Source organism: Drosophila innubila, chromosome X (assembly GCF_004354385.1).
Source record: "Drosophila innubila isolate TH190305 chromosome X, UK_Dinn_1.0, whole genome shotgun sequence".
Taxonomy (NCBI): domain Eukaryota; kingdom Metazoa; phylum Arthropoda; class Insecta; order Diptera; family Drosophilidae; genus Drosophila; species Drosophila innubila.
The window spans coordinates 4,897,966-4,914,847 of NC_047626.1; the positions used below are offsets into that span (position 1 = coordinate 4,897,966).

The 16,882-nt window shown below is 33.8% G+C and overlaps 2 protein-coding genes across 2 annotated transcripts; one reads left to right on the plus strand and one right to left on the minus strand.

Moving 5' to 3' along the window:
- LOC117793841 (innexin inx7) lies at nt 1–3,536 on the plus strand. Its single transcript, XM_034634264.1, has 3 exons — nt 1–404; nt 1,273–1,985; nt 3,124–3,536. Exons 1-3 carry the CDS (start codon nt 171–173, stop codon nt 3,494–3,496), a joined length of 1,320 nt encoding a protein of 439 aa, XP_034490155.1. The 5' UTR covers nt 1–170; the 3' UTR covers nt 3,497–3,536.
- Nucleotides 3,537–12,636: 9,100 nt separating this feature from the next.
- On the minus strand, nt 12,637–13,556 carry LOC117786465 (U-scoloptoxin(05)-Sm1a). The gene has a single exon (XM_034624746.1). The coding sequence runs from the start codon at nt 13,287–13,289 to the stop codon at nt 12,840–12,842; it is 450 nt and encodes a 149-aa protein (XP_034480637.1). The 5' UTR covers nt 13,290–13,556; the 3' UTR covers nt 12,637–12,839.
- Between the last annotated feature and the right edge of the window lie 3,326 nt (nt 13,557–16,882).

Genomic DNA, 16,882 nt, shown 5'->3' on the forward strand with positions numbered 1-16,882 from the left:
TTGGCTCAGTTTGGCTGGCCAACTGCCTGGTTGTCTATAGCCTTGCAGTGCGCGGACAACAGCAACGATACGAGGAGCTCCACGCACGTAAATCCCAAGAAAAAAATTTAAAAGAAAATACCCCCCCAAGTAAATAGGTCTGATATCAGACCTAAGAAAATTTCTCAAACATGCTGAGCACTTTCAGTTCGGTTAAACAATATTTAAAGTTCGATTTAGCGCGTGTGATTATCGATAATATTGTGTTTAAGTTGCATTATCGTTTTACCTTTGTGATCCTGCTGGTGGCAACCCTATTGATAACATCGCGTCAATATATTGGCGAGCACATACAGTGTATATCCGATAATGTGGTCGCTCCAGTGATAAACACCTTCTGCTTCTTTACGCCCACGTTTACGGTGGTAAGTTGACGATATATATCAAATGAATACTCCAAAGAACCTACGATTAATATTATGATACCTTGGTTGTGCTTGATTGTGTGTTATGCTACCCTATGGAACACCCTGTACAGCTGACTTTGTATTAAACTGTGTGGAAACTTTTAACAAAATCTCTTCCTTCTGTTTCCTCCTTCTGTTTTCTTCATGTAAACTGTTGTAGGTTTATACCATTCTTTAAAACACCCGGTATAGCTGCATTTAAAAAGTTTGTCTTTAATATGTTTTTAGCCAGTTTCTTTTATTTTTTATAGGCTCTTCTTAATTTGTTAAGGAAGTCTTTAAAAACTTTCAGCTTATCAGCTGCCATTATTAAGGTTGTTAAAGGGTAATGATGTCCTACTGAGCACCCTGTATAACTATCTTTTAATTGGGATTATTTTAAAATTTGTTAGGAATTTTCAACAGAATCTCCACTGCTTCTTTAATTTGCTGCTCAGCTATTTTTGTAAGCACCACTGAGCACCATTAAATTAAGCTTTTAACTAATGATAAGGATATAAATATCGTATAACTATTATTTATTTACTATACTATTTCTCCAATTTTCTTCTCTCTTATTTTTCTAAGCACCACTGAACACCCTGTATAGCTGCCATTAAATTAATTTTACAACTAAATTTGTTGGGGGTTCTCAATAAAATATCTACTGCTTCTTCTATTTCACTACTTTCTACTCTTTGATTCATGTGAGCTATTTGTAGGCATTGCTACACTGCAGAACACCCTGTATAGTTATTTTCCGCTTGTGAAAACTACTTAAAATTCCTATAGTTTTTTTTAAGCTCACAATAATATTCACTCTTCTTCATTCTTATCTCCAACTCAGGTGCGTCATATGAACAACACAGCTCTCGATTCTGGCAGCATCTTTCAACCCGGTATTGGACCCTACAACAGCAAAGAGGATACAATCAAGCGCCACGCCTACTATCAATGGGTGCCCTTTGTGTTGTTTGCCCAAGCTTTGTGCTTCTACATGCCACACATGCTCTGGAAGAAATGGGAAGGTGGTCGCATCAAAGCTTTGGTCTATGGACTACGTATGGTTGGATTAACCAAGTATCTGAAGCATGATAGCATGAGAATTGGCAAATTGAATATACCCTCAATGGCGGAGGCGGAGGAGCGTATTATCAATATTCGCCGTACCATGATTGATCGAATGCGATTGAATCAATCATGGGGAGCACATTTGGTCTTTGCCGAGCTGCTGAATCTGATCAATTTGTGCATTCAAATTTATTGGACAAATCGATTTCTTGGCCGAGAGTTTCTCACTTTGGGCATCAAAGTGTTGCGAGAACGTTGGGTCGATAAAATGGATGCCCTCGATATGGTCTTTCCCAAGGTCACCAAGTGTACATTCTATAAATACGGTTCGGGTGGCTCGTTGCAACAGCACGACACACTCTGTGTCATGGCCTTGAACATTATGAACGAGAAGATTTATACCATACTTTGGTTCTGGTATGCCTTTCTCTTCACTGTCACCGTTTTGGGGCTATTTTGGAGACTCCTTACGCTCTTCTGCTACAAAAAGTAAGTAGTATATAGAATTTATTTTCGATTACTTAAGGGTTATATTTAGAAAAGAGCCGATAAATATTATTAATTTTAAGAACAGCAGTGGAATCTAAATATTTTTTTTCTAGCATAACTTTCATTTTATTGGATATATTCTAGAGTTCCTTAAAATACTTCAAATTGTGAAATTTCAAATGTTTTTTTTTTATTATGTTACTCTCATTTTAACTAATTTGTTTTAATTTTAAAAAAAATTATTTCCAAATACTTTTAGAATAGGGAATAAAACCGAAACAAATATAGGTTACGGTTCTATTTCAGTATTTTTCTTTCGGTTCCGGTATCAGTACCGGTACAACAAATCAATTTTGAAACATTTTAAAATGTTAAGAAATGTTAAAAATAATTTTGAAACGAATTTTCAAATATTTAAATGCAGAGTGTATTTAGAGGCCAAATCATGATCAAAATGACATTCCGCTTGAAAATCGGTTCAGTTTTGATCAAGTTATGACAGTTTAAAGTTGGTCAGACTGCGGACTTAGCCACTTTACAAGTCCAAATTTTTGTTAAATTTCACATGATTTTTTACAAAAAAGTGAAAGGTCCCAGAATCAAGTTTAAAGTGTTGTTTTATACTAATTACGATATAAGGAATCGATTAAAAGTGAAAACTTGAGATTTAAAATTTTTAATTTTCGAAATTTCAAAGGGGGGACCCTTACCATCAATATCGAATCTTGGCCAAAAATATTTAAATTTTCTAAATGAACAAAATTTAAATGCAGAATAAATTTAGAGGACAAATCATGATCAAAATGACATTCAGTTTGAAAATCTATTCAGTTTTGATCAAGTTATGAGAGCTTGAAGTTGGTAAACTCTCCACCGGACCGGTATAAACGTTTCGTTATTCGGTTCTGGACAGAGAATTTATTTCGGTTACGGTTTAAGATCCGGTACTAAAAATGAAACGGTTAGTTTCGGTTAATGGTTCCGGAATCGGTTTCGGTGTAACTCCCTATTTTAGAATATTGATTTCGACGAATATATATATCTAGTTATCTTGCAATGAAGTCATCATAATACCTTCCTAGAATATTCCTTAAATTTCTTAGTCTAAACAGTGATTTCTTTTTTTGTTCACTTTTAGCGTTACCTTCACCAAATGGTCACTGTATTGGGCCAAACCTGGTAAAATGGATGAATCGGATCTGAATTCCGTGATTTCCAAATGCAATTTCTCCAATTGGATGTTCCTGTTCTTTTTACGCACGAACCTGTCGGAGTTTCTCTTCACAAAGGTCATCTACCATCTGGCGAGTGAGTTTCCCAATGATCCGATACACGATAACGATATCAACGATTATAAAGCACGCGAAAGGGAAGCAGCTGGCGGTAGTTCGGGAAATTATCCAAATCTCGAAAGACTGGACACAGTGGATGCCCCCTTGTTGCATCATCGTGGGGCAACCTCAAGTACTGCACCAAAATCACCGACAGAGGGCGGCACGCTGCCCGTTTAATAGACCGTAATTTTATGTACATTAAATTAAGATTAAAGTAATTAATTATGGATTTCTTTACATTTTTTTTTTTTTAACTGTTTTATAAAATAAATTTATTGTTAAGTTATTTTGATTCTGCTTCTTTCTCTTTTGTGTTTTTGTGTGGGAACTGGTTTAAAGAAACGAACAAAAAAAAATCAATTCGAATTTTAAAAAGTATTCAAATTACCCCCAAAAAAAAAACTACAGTCAAAATGGCCGCAGGCCAGTTTAGAAATTGAAAGAAACGTTAAAACCGGCTAAGGCGAACCACCTTATCATGTGGTGCTGACTGTGATCGTGTGTGGGTGTGGCTCCATGTGGGCCAATTTACAAAAAGTTGAGACAGTTAACCCCCTTTTTTTCATTGGTTTATCGGGGCCTGACTTTGTTTTGACGCTCTTGACTGTGGTTTTACTGTGGTTTAACCCACTTTCCGTTGACACCGACAGCAGGCGTGGTTCATGTGGTTTTCAATCAAATATCATAGATTTAATCTCGATCGTCTCAAGCAAGCAATCTGTAATGTTATGTCAAATAATCTATAATAATAATATATAGTTAAAAGTAGCCAACAAGTCTTATCATCAGCTACTTCATCTTATTCACCGAACCCGAAGTTAATCAAACGATTAAATAACATTACAATGCTTTACTTACAATTTTAAAAAAGTTTGTTCGAAAGCGATTCCTTAGATCCTGAGATATCAAGAAATATCTCATCTTATACACCGAACCCAATAAAAATGATATAGTAAAATAACATTATAATCTTAAGCTTAAAATTACAATTAGTTTCATGAGAATTGTTTCTACAGATCCTGAGATTTTATTGGTTAATTACAGACAACAATACGAACCCCTTAGTTTCTTAGAGTAAAAACCCCAACTAAATTCCCCTACGCACTTTTCATGTTTTCAACTCTTAAGATCCTGAGATCTTGCGCAATTATGTACTTATTTGGATTGTCTGTCAATTTGTAGCTTTTGTAGCTTGTAACATTTCGACACTTGAAGCTTGTTGGCAAAAAATAACTCGAAAATCATCCATAAAATTCATTCGGTCACCATATTCGTATACATGTAATTGCCAGTTAGTTATGACACCTGCTCAGCAGGCCTTATTCGAGCACGTCTCTGGTTTTTATCGTTTGATACCCTGTACCTCAAAATAATTTTTAAAAATATCGGGTATGTTTAGTATGTAACAGAAAAAATAATGATAAATACACAAGATTTAATAGTTTCCTGTTTCTGTCCTTTTATTTCTATCCTAAAACTCAGTTTCTTAGTTTTTCTCTAAAGGGAATTAGGGTATCTTAAAGTCGAGTACTTCTATCTAAATTTATACTTCTTCGCATTAAGTATATATTTTATTGACTGACAGAATTTGGACAGATTCGAAGCAAAATAAATAAAAATCTTTTGGTTTCTAATTCTTTTTTAGGTATTTGCCAATTATGATATTTGCCAACTCGCGGCTATTTTGCGGTCAATGCCGACGAGTTAAATTCACTTTGACTTGTTGTCCAAACACAAGCAAACACACCCCGATTCGTCCCGCCCCGTCACGCCCCCTACCTATGTAGTCACGCCTCTTGTCTCCTTCTTGAGGCTGACACTCGACATGTGTTTGCTGTCTCTTTAAGTGAGTAGTTGAGTTAATATTAAAAATAAAAAAAATTACAGGGTATATCTTTAAGGAGATTATTGAATATCTAATACCCTGTATTGTATGCTTTTTAATAAGGAAATTCATCCAATATTAAAGTATAAAAATGTATTTAGAAAATAAAGAGAATTTTTATTTAGCAATACTCATACAATTGAAATAAATGTCATTGAGAGTTCTCAATTGTTTTCATTAATGCATTAAGAAATTCATTTTAAAGTCATTACAAGCTAACCATTGTAAGTCTTTAATTTCTTAATGTCAATTAAATGCTGACGACAGTAAATTTATTTTTTATTTCAAAATTTCCTACATTAATGCATTGCATATTTAATTAGTGGTATATATAACACAATAAAGGGTATTAAAGTCATTTCATTACAAATACTCACAAAATACATTTGTAGACTTTCGAAATAAAATCAATTTAAAAAAAGGAAAAAAAAAAACAAAACGTGAAGGAAAACTGATCTGGTTATTGTGGGATTGTTGAATTGCTAGACTGTTGGATTGTCTGGGGCATTGAAATCAAGCAAGTAAATTTGTCACATAGGCAAAATAGATATCATGCACGTTTCTTTTATCGTTTGCATATCAAGTGTCTCTTTTTTTTATTGTTTAATTCTTTTTTGTATTTTATTCCAGAAACTTTATTTATTTGGAGCTCTGACAAAGCAAAAATAATAAAATACCAACCGAAAAACGGCGCTTTTGAAATCTACAACACAAAAAAAAAACAACAAAAAAGAAGCACATCATAAATAATTGTATGGAACGAGCATTGTTTTATTTTCTTATTGTTTCGCTTCGGTTCTGTTTGGTTGAAGTTCTCGCTCACATGGTGAATGACCGTTAACATTTTCGAGTTGGTCTAAAGATCATAATGAAGAAGAAGAACAAGCTTACTGGTAGGACAGGTTCTTCTGGCCCCTATTGAGTTGTCTTTTAACGTTTTGCTCTTAGCCCCAAAAAGAGTCGCTACATCTAAAGATGGACAATGACAGAAAGAGCGAAGAATTGTTACAACTTTGGAAGGTACAGAGGGTTATTGACTGAGAGATGCCTTGTAAAAAAAAATGATTATGATAATGATAATGATAATGATAATGATAATGATAATGATAATGATAATGATAATGATAATGATAATGATAATGATAATGATAATGATAATGATAATGATAATGATAATGATAATGATAATGATAATGATAATGATAATGATAATGATAATGATAATGATAATGATAATGATAATGATAATGATAATGATAATGATAATGATAATGATAATGATAATATGATAATAAATGATAATGATAATGATAATGAAAATGATAAAATAATGACAATGTAATGACAATGATAATGAAATGATAATGTAATGATAATATAATGCTAATGATAATGTAATGACAATGATAATAATAATGACAAATGATAAATATAATGATAATGATAATGATAATGATAATGATAAATGACAATGATAATGATAATGATAATAACGATAATTAAATGATAATGATAATGATAATGATAATGATAATGATAATGAAATGATAATGATAATGATAATGATAAATGAAATGATAATAATAATGATAATGATAATAATGACAATGATAATGATAATGATAATGATAATGATAATGATAATGATAATGATAATGATAATGATAATGATAATGATAATGATAATGATTATCATAATAAAAATATGTCTCAAACTTTTCCGTTTACCTCATGACAATCCTTGGGAAATTCCATGTGACAACAATTTGCATCAATTATCAAAATTTATGCGACAATTAACACTTTGAACTGCACCAACCAAGCGAAACGAGCTCCAAGCAGAGAGATGGGGATGAAAATGGGGTTGGGGTTGGGGTTGATAGTAGTGATGGGAATGGGAACTTGTGGACCTGCTGCAGACCTGTGTCTGGTCATTTTGTTGCCGTTGCTCTCGCTGAGTTCGTTGCCAATAAATTTATGCAATTGGAACACTTGTTGCATGCCTCGTGCGAGTCTGCCAATTTTCTTGGCATGTAAATTTATTTCAATTGCATTTAATTTCTACGGATTAGCAAATGGTTTTGTCGCCCCAAAATGTATTGTGGGTGGGGCTGGAATTGGGGGGGAATAACAGGAACCACATTCAATTTGCATCTCAAGCGCATTTATTACGATTTATTAGCAATTGCAATAAGTTCTTGGCCTCATTTTGGCCACGTGATTGCTGTGGCATGACCCCAAAGGTGGCATCAACTGGATAAAGGGACAAGCTTCAGGTCTTAAACTTGCTTGAAACTTCAGTCAAAATAAATCATTTAATACATGAAAAGCTAATCTCCCTAGACAACTCTCAACTCTAACTTTTTTCATAACTTCTGTATTTCTTATGCTTAAGTTATGAAATTTGGAGAATACATTCAAAATTTACTAAGTTATGTGTATTCCAAATTTCATAACAATAACTTTAAAATTGTTAATTTAATTCGATATTTTTTACATGACGGGAAGAAGTAAAAGCATGAAATCTGAATATTGGCATGATAACTAAAGGATGGAAAAGGCCTTCCTTTGTCTGAGGAAATAACTTTTTAAGATCAAATTATTTTCATTTAAATTTGCCAATATTTTTGAATAAAATAGAGCTCGTAGGATTATCCCTTAAGCAACCTTAGTCTTTCCAACTTGACTGCAAACCTTCATAATTTGCTTGCAACTAATCCAGTTTCTCATTTTTTTCGTCTAGATTTATTTTCTAGATTATAATGGCATTATTACGGATAAGGAAAATGTTAAGAAAACTTTAAGAACCCAAGCTGAACCCAGGGAAAAACTTTAAATTTATATTACTTTATTTAAATGTCGATTCTTTGTCTCAGTTCGCGTCGAAAGTTTTATGATAGTATGGAATTTCATAGTCTTTGTTTCCGTATTGCGTCTTTGTCTTTGTTTCTTTGTTCCGGCATGGAAAAAGGAAGTGTTTATCGACAGGACGAATGACGAAATTGCAACCACAGTTTTGCAAATAATGCGTAGGTCAGTTTTCAGCTCAAAAAGTCACTCAAAAAACGCGGGTACAGTTCGCAAACAAAGGAAGTTGCTCTCCGAAAAACAGAGAGAGATAGAGAGAGAGAGAGAGAGAGAGAGTCGCTCTTTAGGATCGAGCAGTGTGAGGGTAGCAACCCCTGTGTGGAAATGACGTCGCAGCAGCTCTGAAACATTACGACGCAAATCCGGAAAAGAAACAGCAAACCAGAAATGGAATTCAAAATACCCAAAAATTCGTTTCCGAATTCGATTCGAAGTTCGAATACAATGTAAACAGCTCATAAAATTTTTCGAGCGGTTTCAAGGAAATCCAGAAATGCATTTCAATATTTGGGCAAAATCAAAGCAGGGACAAGGGTTGGGTTCCGTAAGCGGCATTACGGGGGTTGTTTACGTGTCTGTCTCGACGTGTGTGTGTGTCTGTGTGTGTGCAGCATGTGGCACGTTCTAATGTCGTTTTTATTGCCCGGAAATTTTTATATACATATCTTTTGCCTTTGTTGATTCTGTTGTGCTATGCGAGTTCTTCAGATTTTTTCCATACACTTCTGTTTCGTCTGTTTTTGTCTGCTATTTCCGTTTTTCTGTCTGCGTTTCTATTTTTATGCTCTCCCTCTTTCTCTTTTCAAACTCCAGCTTCTGACTCTCTCTCTCTTTCTGCCTTTTTCAGCGTTTTTTTTTTTGTTTGTTTTGTTTATGCTTTCAGTTTGCATTGCATTTCTGTTGCTTTTCCACTTGGCAATGACCTTGAGCAACTTTGCTGCTACTGCTGCTGTTTCTCCCCCCACCTTTTCATCCCCCTCATCCCTTTCCCATATGCTGATTTCCTCCCTCCCTCCCTCCTCTTCAGTCTCCTATTTCGGCACAAAACATCTTGTCATGTCTGGCGTATCAGCAAATGTTATTGACCTCTCGCCTTAGACAATTCCAGAAGAAATCACGTCAGTTAAGCGCTTGCCAGACCATGAGATACCCTATAAATTTCAAAAACACCTTTAATATACTTTTTAGGACCTTTGGAATCCTAATTCCCAAAATAAATTGTAATTTTATAAAAGACCTCATTATTTAAAATATTTAAAAACTATTGACTCGCCTATAAGACTATTAGATACCTTATAAATCCCAAAAATAATTCTTCTTCATCCAATTTTGAACTAATAGCATCCTTATTACCAAATTATATTTTGCTTTTCTTACTATTGTAAAATAACTCATTAGTTAAAATCTTTAAAAACTATAGCCTCGCCTATAAGATACCCTTAAAAAGAATTTTTTTTTAAATATGTACTAGAATACTAAGAAAATCAATTTTTTAATGAACTTTCAGAAATTTTAGTCTTTAAGAGCACAGAAGTAGCTATGAATCTATATGTTTCCTTATCAAACTGATTAGTTTGTCTAAGCCAGTTTATGGAAATTTTATAATAAACTCTAAAATACCCTGTAAAGCACAGAAAACATGTTAAAATAGCTGCTAACAGCTAATGATCACTTCTTTAGGTTCCAAAACTACATTTTTTAGAGTACTCCACCAAATTGTAGGGCATGTTAGACTGAGCATACTCTGTATTAATATATTTACTAAGCAACAAAAATGTAGTAATTGTTTTATGTGGAATTCATCAGTTAACCTTCCGTTTTAATGTTTGCCGTCGTCTTTAAGCTCTTTTCTAACTCGTGTTTACAGGGTATTTATTGATAAGCTTGCATACATAACAGGTACAATCGTTAGTTAGTCGCTTTGACTGCAAATTATAGCCTTCAATTTGTAACAGAATAATCAACACGCTTCGGCATTAACCTCAATATTCATGATTATAGATCATATACCCACTCGAAAGTTAGCATTTAGCACGATTCCTAAATGTTAGGCAATAATGTGAAATTCTGACAGCGTGCGATATAGAAAAAGTAAGTTTAAAGATTGAAAACTTTTAAATTCAAGAGATGGAAAATTTCATAGAGCGATAAGTTCTAAGAGAGTTCGATTTGCTTAATATGATCGACTTTTAAAAGAAAAAATTTTGATTATAGACTTACGATCTTCTTATAACAACTGTAATTATATGACGCAACTGTACCAGTTTATCAAACTGAGGCACATTTTTTCCCAGATTCTTTTCCACTAAAATGAAACTATTCTACAAGTAACTTTATGAAATGAAAATCTTCTCTTGAAGTAGAACTTTTACTCTAATTTACTTTATAAAGATTTACCCATCTTAAGTATCTTAATGGTTCGTAAACTTTGCTCTTCGCTATCAGCATAACCTTTATCAATAAAAGTTACTTTTTTTTAAGGCCCCACTCAACATCAATCCGTAGCACTTGGCATATTAAGAGGGCATTGCTCAAATTCAGACAACATGATGTTTCTGCTGATGAGACAATGTCATAAAAGTCAATTGAAATCAAGAGGAGGATCCATTATTACGACAATACACGTAGATTAGTCAAGTGCTCACTGATAAGAGGCAACAAGCGTCGATTAGAACAAGAAATTTCAACTATATATAGTTCACAAAAAGTGATCACTCTGTGTCTATGTATATGTGATCTTTTAAGATGTATTCTTTACGTTTTTTCGTCATTTTTTTTTTTTTTGGGTGGTATTGTCCGCCCAGGCGGAGAGACTCCAATTAGCGCCGCATGACAATGATAGCTCCTCAAGGCGCTTTCAATTTAGGCAATTACGCAATGAGCTAAAACTGTAAATGGAATTGGTACGGCGAATTCGAATTGGAATCGGAATCGGAATTGGGACAACGTGGGCGGCGTTTCTAACCTCAAAAGCCACAAGCAACAAAGAAGATTTAATTCTCTTACGCTGCAAGTCATTGAGAATTTGATAGTATTTATGTGTATGTATAGAGTTTTGTTAGGTTAAGTTTCGTTAAGATAATTAACAAATAGTTTTTCATACAAAAACTTTATTTTTAAATTTCTGTACCTTTCGTAACTAAAATATATAGTACCCCAAATTTGATTAAATTGGGTTTAAATTAAAGAGAACTTGCAGAAACTTGTAGTAGTCAAGTTATAGAATACAGAAATCCAATTTGAATACAAGATTTTTAAGTTATCTAAAACTATTTTAAATATCAAGTTTGTTAGTTAAGTTGCGATATCTGTAAAATCTAAAGATTTTTTAATATTAAGTGGTATCATCTATTACTATTGATATTTTTTATGAATTGATTTATGATAATTTGTTAATTATTATACATTTTATAATTTTATTTTTTTTTTTGGATTTTTGTATTATTTTAAGTGATTTGAGGCAACTGTACCAAATTTCAGCAACATAACCTCACAGCGAGTCGAGTTCACATAGATAACTGTTGCATGTCGAGTGGAAAAATGATGCTACCCTTGGAGTAGGGTATGCAAACAGGTTGTCAGCGACCTTAATCGACGGCAGCCAAATGCGAACCGCAGATCAGCGAGAATTGAGCTGGATTAAATGGTTTTTCGCTTAATGAAATGTCAATATACAATTTTTTTTTATATTTTTTTTTAATTTGTTCAATTTGCTGATGAGATGCGTCGTGCCGCCGTTGGTTGCAGGTTGCAAGTCATTTGATTGAGGGTCAGTCGAGCTCTATGCCAATTCAAGGCGATAGACGACAACAACCACAAAACCAACAACAACAATAGCGATCAGAGCAACAACAACAACGACAACTTTCAAAAGCGTCGCCAGAATGTGTGTCACAAGTTGCAGTTGCAATCGCTGTGGCCGCCACAGATATCAATCTGTCGATTAACAAATATTGCCGCAAAGCTATCGAATAACACCCCACAGTCCACAGCCACAGTCCCCCGTCAGTGCTGCCCATTTTTTAGAGGAAAAAAAGCTGTTTATGATGGGAAAATTGCTTTAAAAACAGTCTTGTTCTTTTTAACTGGTTCATTTTACGAGTTTGGATAAAAATAAATCATATTTAAATTTCCAAATATATATTAAGATTATTTTCAAGGTTCAAATTTTTTTTATAAAAAATTTAATTAACTTAAAAAGTAAGTATATATATTTATTTAAATAAATTTTCAATCTTTTGTCGATTTCGTCATTGATATTTGTATTACAGGCATGCAATATACCAATTTTAAGCAGGTATTATTTCTTGTGGAATCTGCAAAAGTAGCTAAACATAGCTAAATATATATTAAAAATAGCTAGATTTTCAACTCAGTGAATTTTCCAAAAATTCTAGTAATCGAATTTGAAAAAAAAGCCATAGATGGCTATAAAATAGCTAAATTGGCAGCAGTCTCCCACGTCTGTCTACCTGTGTACGTAACACGCGCTCTTCTCATTTAACCAAGCGCTGTTTCATTTCATTCCATTTCAATCCCATTCCATTTCATTTAAGCCGTTTTGTTTTGTTGTTGTGTGAGAAACTTTACTTTTGTTCAACTTAGAAATCTAACAGCTTAACTTATAAACAATAAAAAAAAAGAAATAAAATTACAATTTGTTGTTTAAAAAAAACGTGTGAGAGTGTTTGTGTGTGTGTGTACTTTGTTTACAAAAAAAGCTATGTTTGTTTAGTTGACCGCTCTCGCTCTCGCGCTTTGTTGCGCTCAGCAGCGTTGCCAGATCGTCAAGAGCAGCAAAGTCGCCACACCCCAAAGTCCAGTTGCGTGCAGTTGATTGGATGAATTGCAGCCATCGGTGTCGCAAGTATAAATGCAACTGCGATAATCCATGCGATCACCTTTATTACGCACATAATCGCAATAATTGCCCAAATCTTTGGAGCTGCAGAAACGCTTCGCACCAATGCCGCCCTCAAAGCGTCCCACATGCTTCACACAAAATGTGGCGCCATGGACACTGGAACAATTCTGTGGCTGTATATCGGGCTCATCAAAGCGATCGAACCATTCGCCGCATTGGAATGGATTATTTGTGTCGCTTGCATCGCAAACGTAACACTCGATGGCAACGCTGTAACGCACGCAGCAGCAGCACCAAAGCAGCGCAGCAAACAGCAGCAGCAGCGACGACGACGACGACGGCGACGTTGACATTTTAGTTTGTTTGTTTTGATTTGATTTTTTCGTGCTTTCTTTGACTTCTTTGCGATTGCACAATGGGCTGGGCTTGAGTTGGAATTGGTGGGTGGTTGGGTGGCTTGGCGGGGTGATGACGCACTCTAAGCAAGCAGTTAGTCACACACACACACACACATACACGTACTGCACGGCACGCACACAAAGCAGAGAGAGAGTTGAAGTCGTTAGCGTCAGCGTCGTCAGCAAATGCCAAGCTAGTACTGAAGCGTTGTTTTAACTTCATTTTCGTTCGTTTCAAGCGCGTTCAGCGAGCCAGAGAGAGCGTGCGAGAGCGCAAGAGAGAGGCTTCGCTTCCCACATGCACACACACCTTAATGAATTTAACATGCGCTCACTAAAACTCTAGCGCTCGCTAGCAGTGCTGCCACATATATTTTTTAATTAACTAATATAGCTTATTTGACCAAAAAAAAAAGTTTAGTTGGCCATAGCTAAAACGGTTAAGACTAACTTAGAAAATAAAGAACATAAATACATAAGTCAAACAATTATTACTGAGATGAATTTGAACCTCTGAATTAAAAAATTAACTCAAAAACGGTGTAGAAGGTTTCGTTTACCTGTAAGATAACAATATGTAAATAAATTTCAAAAAGTCATATTTTCAAAAATATGAAATTTTATTTAATTAGTAATTTCACGAAAAAAATGAATAAGTATTTTCCTATCAAGCAAAATTTCCAACACTATTTTGAGTCATTTTTAAGAATCTTCAAAGTTTTGAAGGCAGAGAAAAACACTAGGCTCATACATTTTGTTTGTGCTTTTAAAGCATTTGAGCTAAACCTTTTTTTTTTTTTAGTTTATTATTGCCTATTTTCTTTATATTACTTTTGCAAATCTGGCTATTTTTAGCAGTGAAAATACAGGCTAAAATGGCAGCACTGCTTGCTGGCACAAGCGCTTGCTCTCTCTCTCTCTCTCTGTCTCTTGAGTTGTTGTTCTAGCGCTAGCTGTCAGCTGTAACCACGTTCGCATCCTTTGTTATTTTCTTATCGTCATTGCCTATCGATAATCGTTTATCGCTTGGAGCTGCCAACAGAAACTTGTTGCATAGCAACAACAACAACAACAACATTTACCGGGCAACAGGTATACACACACACACACACACACACATGGAACAAAACCTTTTGGCTCAAACACGACTTTTGTTGTGCTCCCCCCCTCCACAGTTGCCCCTTCCTATAAGCGTGCTTCTTCAATTGTGTGTCCGCCATACTTTAGAAATTCTTATTGGAATTTCATCATTGGGCGCCCAAGACCAAACGAGGGCATTAAACTTTAAACAGAGAGACAAAACACACATAGAACAATACAAACAAACTGAAAGCTGCTTTTTTATGCTTCTGCTTCTGCTTCAGCTTTTGGTTTTGGTTTGTGGTCGCTTCTTGGCAGCGAGCTGAGCATTGTCAACGATCTTGCTTACACTGGAAAAAAAATCAAGAATTAAGCATATTCAAGTACAAAAAATCTCAAAAACTGACTGATTTCGAAATTTCAAAAACTGAGTACAAAAATAAAATTTCAAGTTCGCTATTCGCAATCCTGGAAATCTTTAAATTAAATTTTATACCCTGTGCCCATTAAAAATAAGCAAAAAAAATAGAAGGCTTTTATTTCTGAGTTACGTTTTGGTATCAATTCAATTCTGTTAAAGTTCGAAAATCATGAATCAAGCCCAAAATCTTCTCGGAATTATTAGTACAAAACATTGTCATATTGTATTTCATTTTAATCTTTAACAAACTATGATTTTAATTGCTAAAAAATCTTAAGCTTAACTAGAATTAAAAAAAAATCTGTTGTTTTAAGTGGTTTCTGAACCAAACACACGAATTTTCTGTTAAATAAGGTCTTATATATTCGGACTAAATTTGCTTAAGGTCGAACTATCTATATATATAAAAATCTTTGTCCTGAATGACTGACTGACTGACTGATTGATCATTGCACAGCTCAAACCATAAGACCTAAGAGGCCGAAATTTTCACACAAAATAGCTGAGACAATTATATCATAAAGCAATTGTCCGTTAGAATTTTAAATAAAAGATCGATTCATGCTTAACTTAATGAATTTAGTACAAAAAAATTTGAGAATATTCCGATTAAAACGGCTTAATTTCAAGTACTTCTTCTTCTTTGTCATGCTTATATTATAGAATATATTTTTCAGAGTGTACCAACATTCTGTTACCACTATCTGTTGGCCAGGCCAAGCCTTAAAACCCACACGTTCGTAATTGAAACGATCCACAGTGAACCGCCATCAGACATCAACCATACCATCCAGTTGTCTGTTTTCTTTATATGGTTTATGCCCCATTTCGGTTCGCATATATGTGCAATGTACATATGTGACTTGGGAGTCCGTTGTGGCATGGTTAAAACCAATCACCATTTCTCAATGCTACAAAAAAAGTCGTCTTCCTTTCAGCCTGTCAACCACAGAAACATTTCCAGTTCGACTTTTCAAGCGGTTTTCTTTCAACAATTCGAGAGCTCATGTTGCATGCCTCAAGTGTCCATGCAATCGACATTTCTAATGCTTGTTCTCAGCTCATTTAAACGTTTTCCAGACATTGAAGTTACTTTGTCTTTACAAATTGTCATGTTTAATTTTTTCAATGGACATTTGTCACGAAATCCATTTCAACATTAATAGAACCTTTAAACATTTCTTACTACCCATTTATCCAATACTATCTATACGAACTGAGCTCTTAGTGGAAATATTCTTCTGAAATTTTGTATTGTCGTTTCTTTTTACTAATCTTAACATTATGTTGTCATGGAAACACTCGTAGTCTGTAAAAAAGTTAGTTTATGAAAAAAAAAAAATTGGTTTTTATTGTAAAACTTAATTTATATAAATTTAAGTATGAAATTTGACGAAATATAGCGCAAAAATATAATTGCTTTGACAAATTTAAACCTTTTTAGCAAATTTCGACAATTTTAAATATATTAAGTAGAAAATTCAACTTCCTTTTAAGATAATTGCCATAAACTCAATCAACTCAATATATATTTTATTCAATATCGCATTTTAGTCAAAATTCTTAGAAAATAATTAGCTTCAGCAAAACAAATTCAAACGGATGTTTATAAAAACATGATAAAATCCTAAAAGTATTACTCTAAGAAACTGAAAAAAAATGTGCATAAAAATTATAAACGCAATTTGCTAATTCCACGAAATGTATTACATTTTAAAGCCAGAAATGTGATAAGCATCTAAATTTGATATACTTATTTGAAATATGAAATGTATCTTTAAGTATATGTAATACATGAAATGTATTTAAGTCATGTAAATAAAGATATAGAATTTATAGGGATTACAGATTACGATCAGCTAGTTCATATGTGAGTTTTTATGTATGTTAGAACTCTGAATAAAGAAATTTTTCGATTGATAAGTAGTTAAAGATCGTAGTTATGCACTAATATAAAAGGTTTTAAAGAAGATTTTTTTTTTTGAAATTGATCGATATCTACCAAGTATGTATTAATTTTTTATTTTAACTAAAGAGTGTATATATT

Excerpts from the sequence above, each read along its gene's own strand:
- LOC117793841 (XM_034634264.1), top strand. The coding sequence starts at position 171 with ATGCTGAGCACTTTCAGTTCGGTTAAACAATATTTAAAGTTCGATTTA. Across the intron at positions 405-1,272 it reads TTACGCCCACGTTTACGGTG|GTGCGTCATATGAACAACAC; the intron begins GTAAGTTGACGA and ends TCTCCAACTCAG. Across the intron at positions 1,986-3,123 it reads ACGCTCTTCTGCTACAAAAA|CGTTACCTTCACCAAATGGT; the intron begins GTAAGTAGTATA and ends GTTCACTTTTAG.
- LOC117786465 (XM_034624746.1), bottom strand. The coding sequence starts at position 13,289 with ATGTCAACGTCGCCGTCGTCGTCGTCGTCGCTGCTGCTGCTGTTTGCT.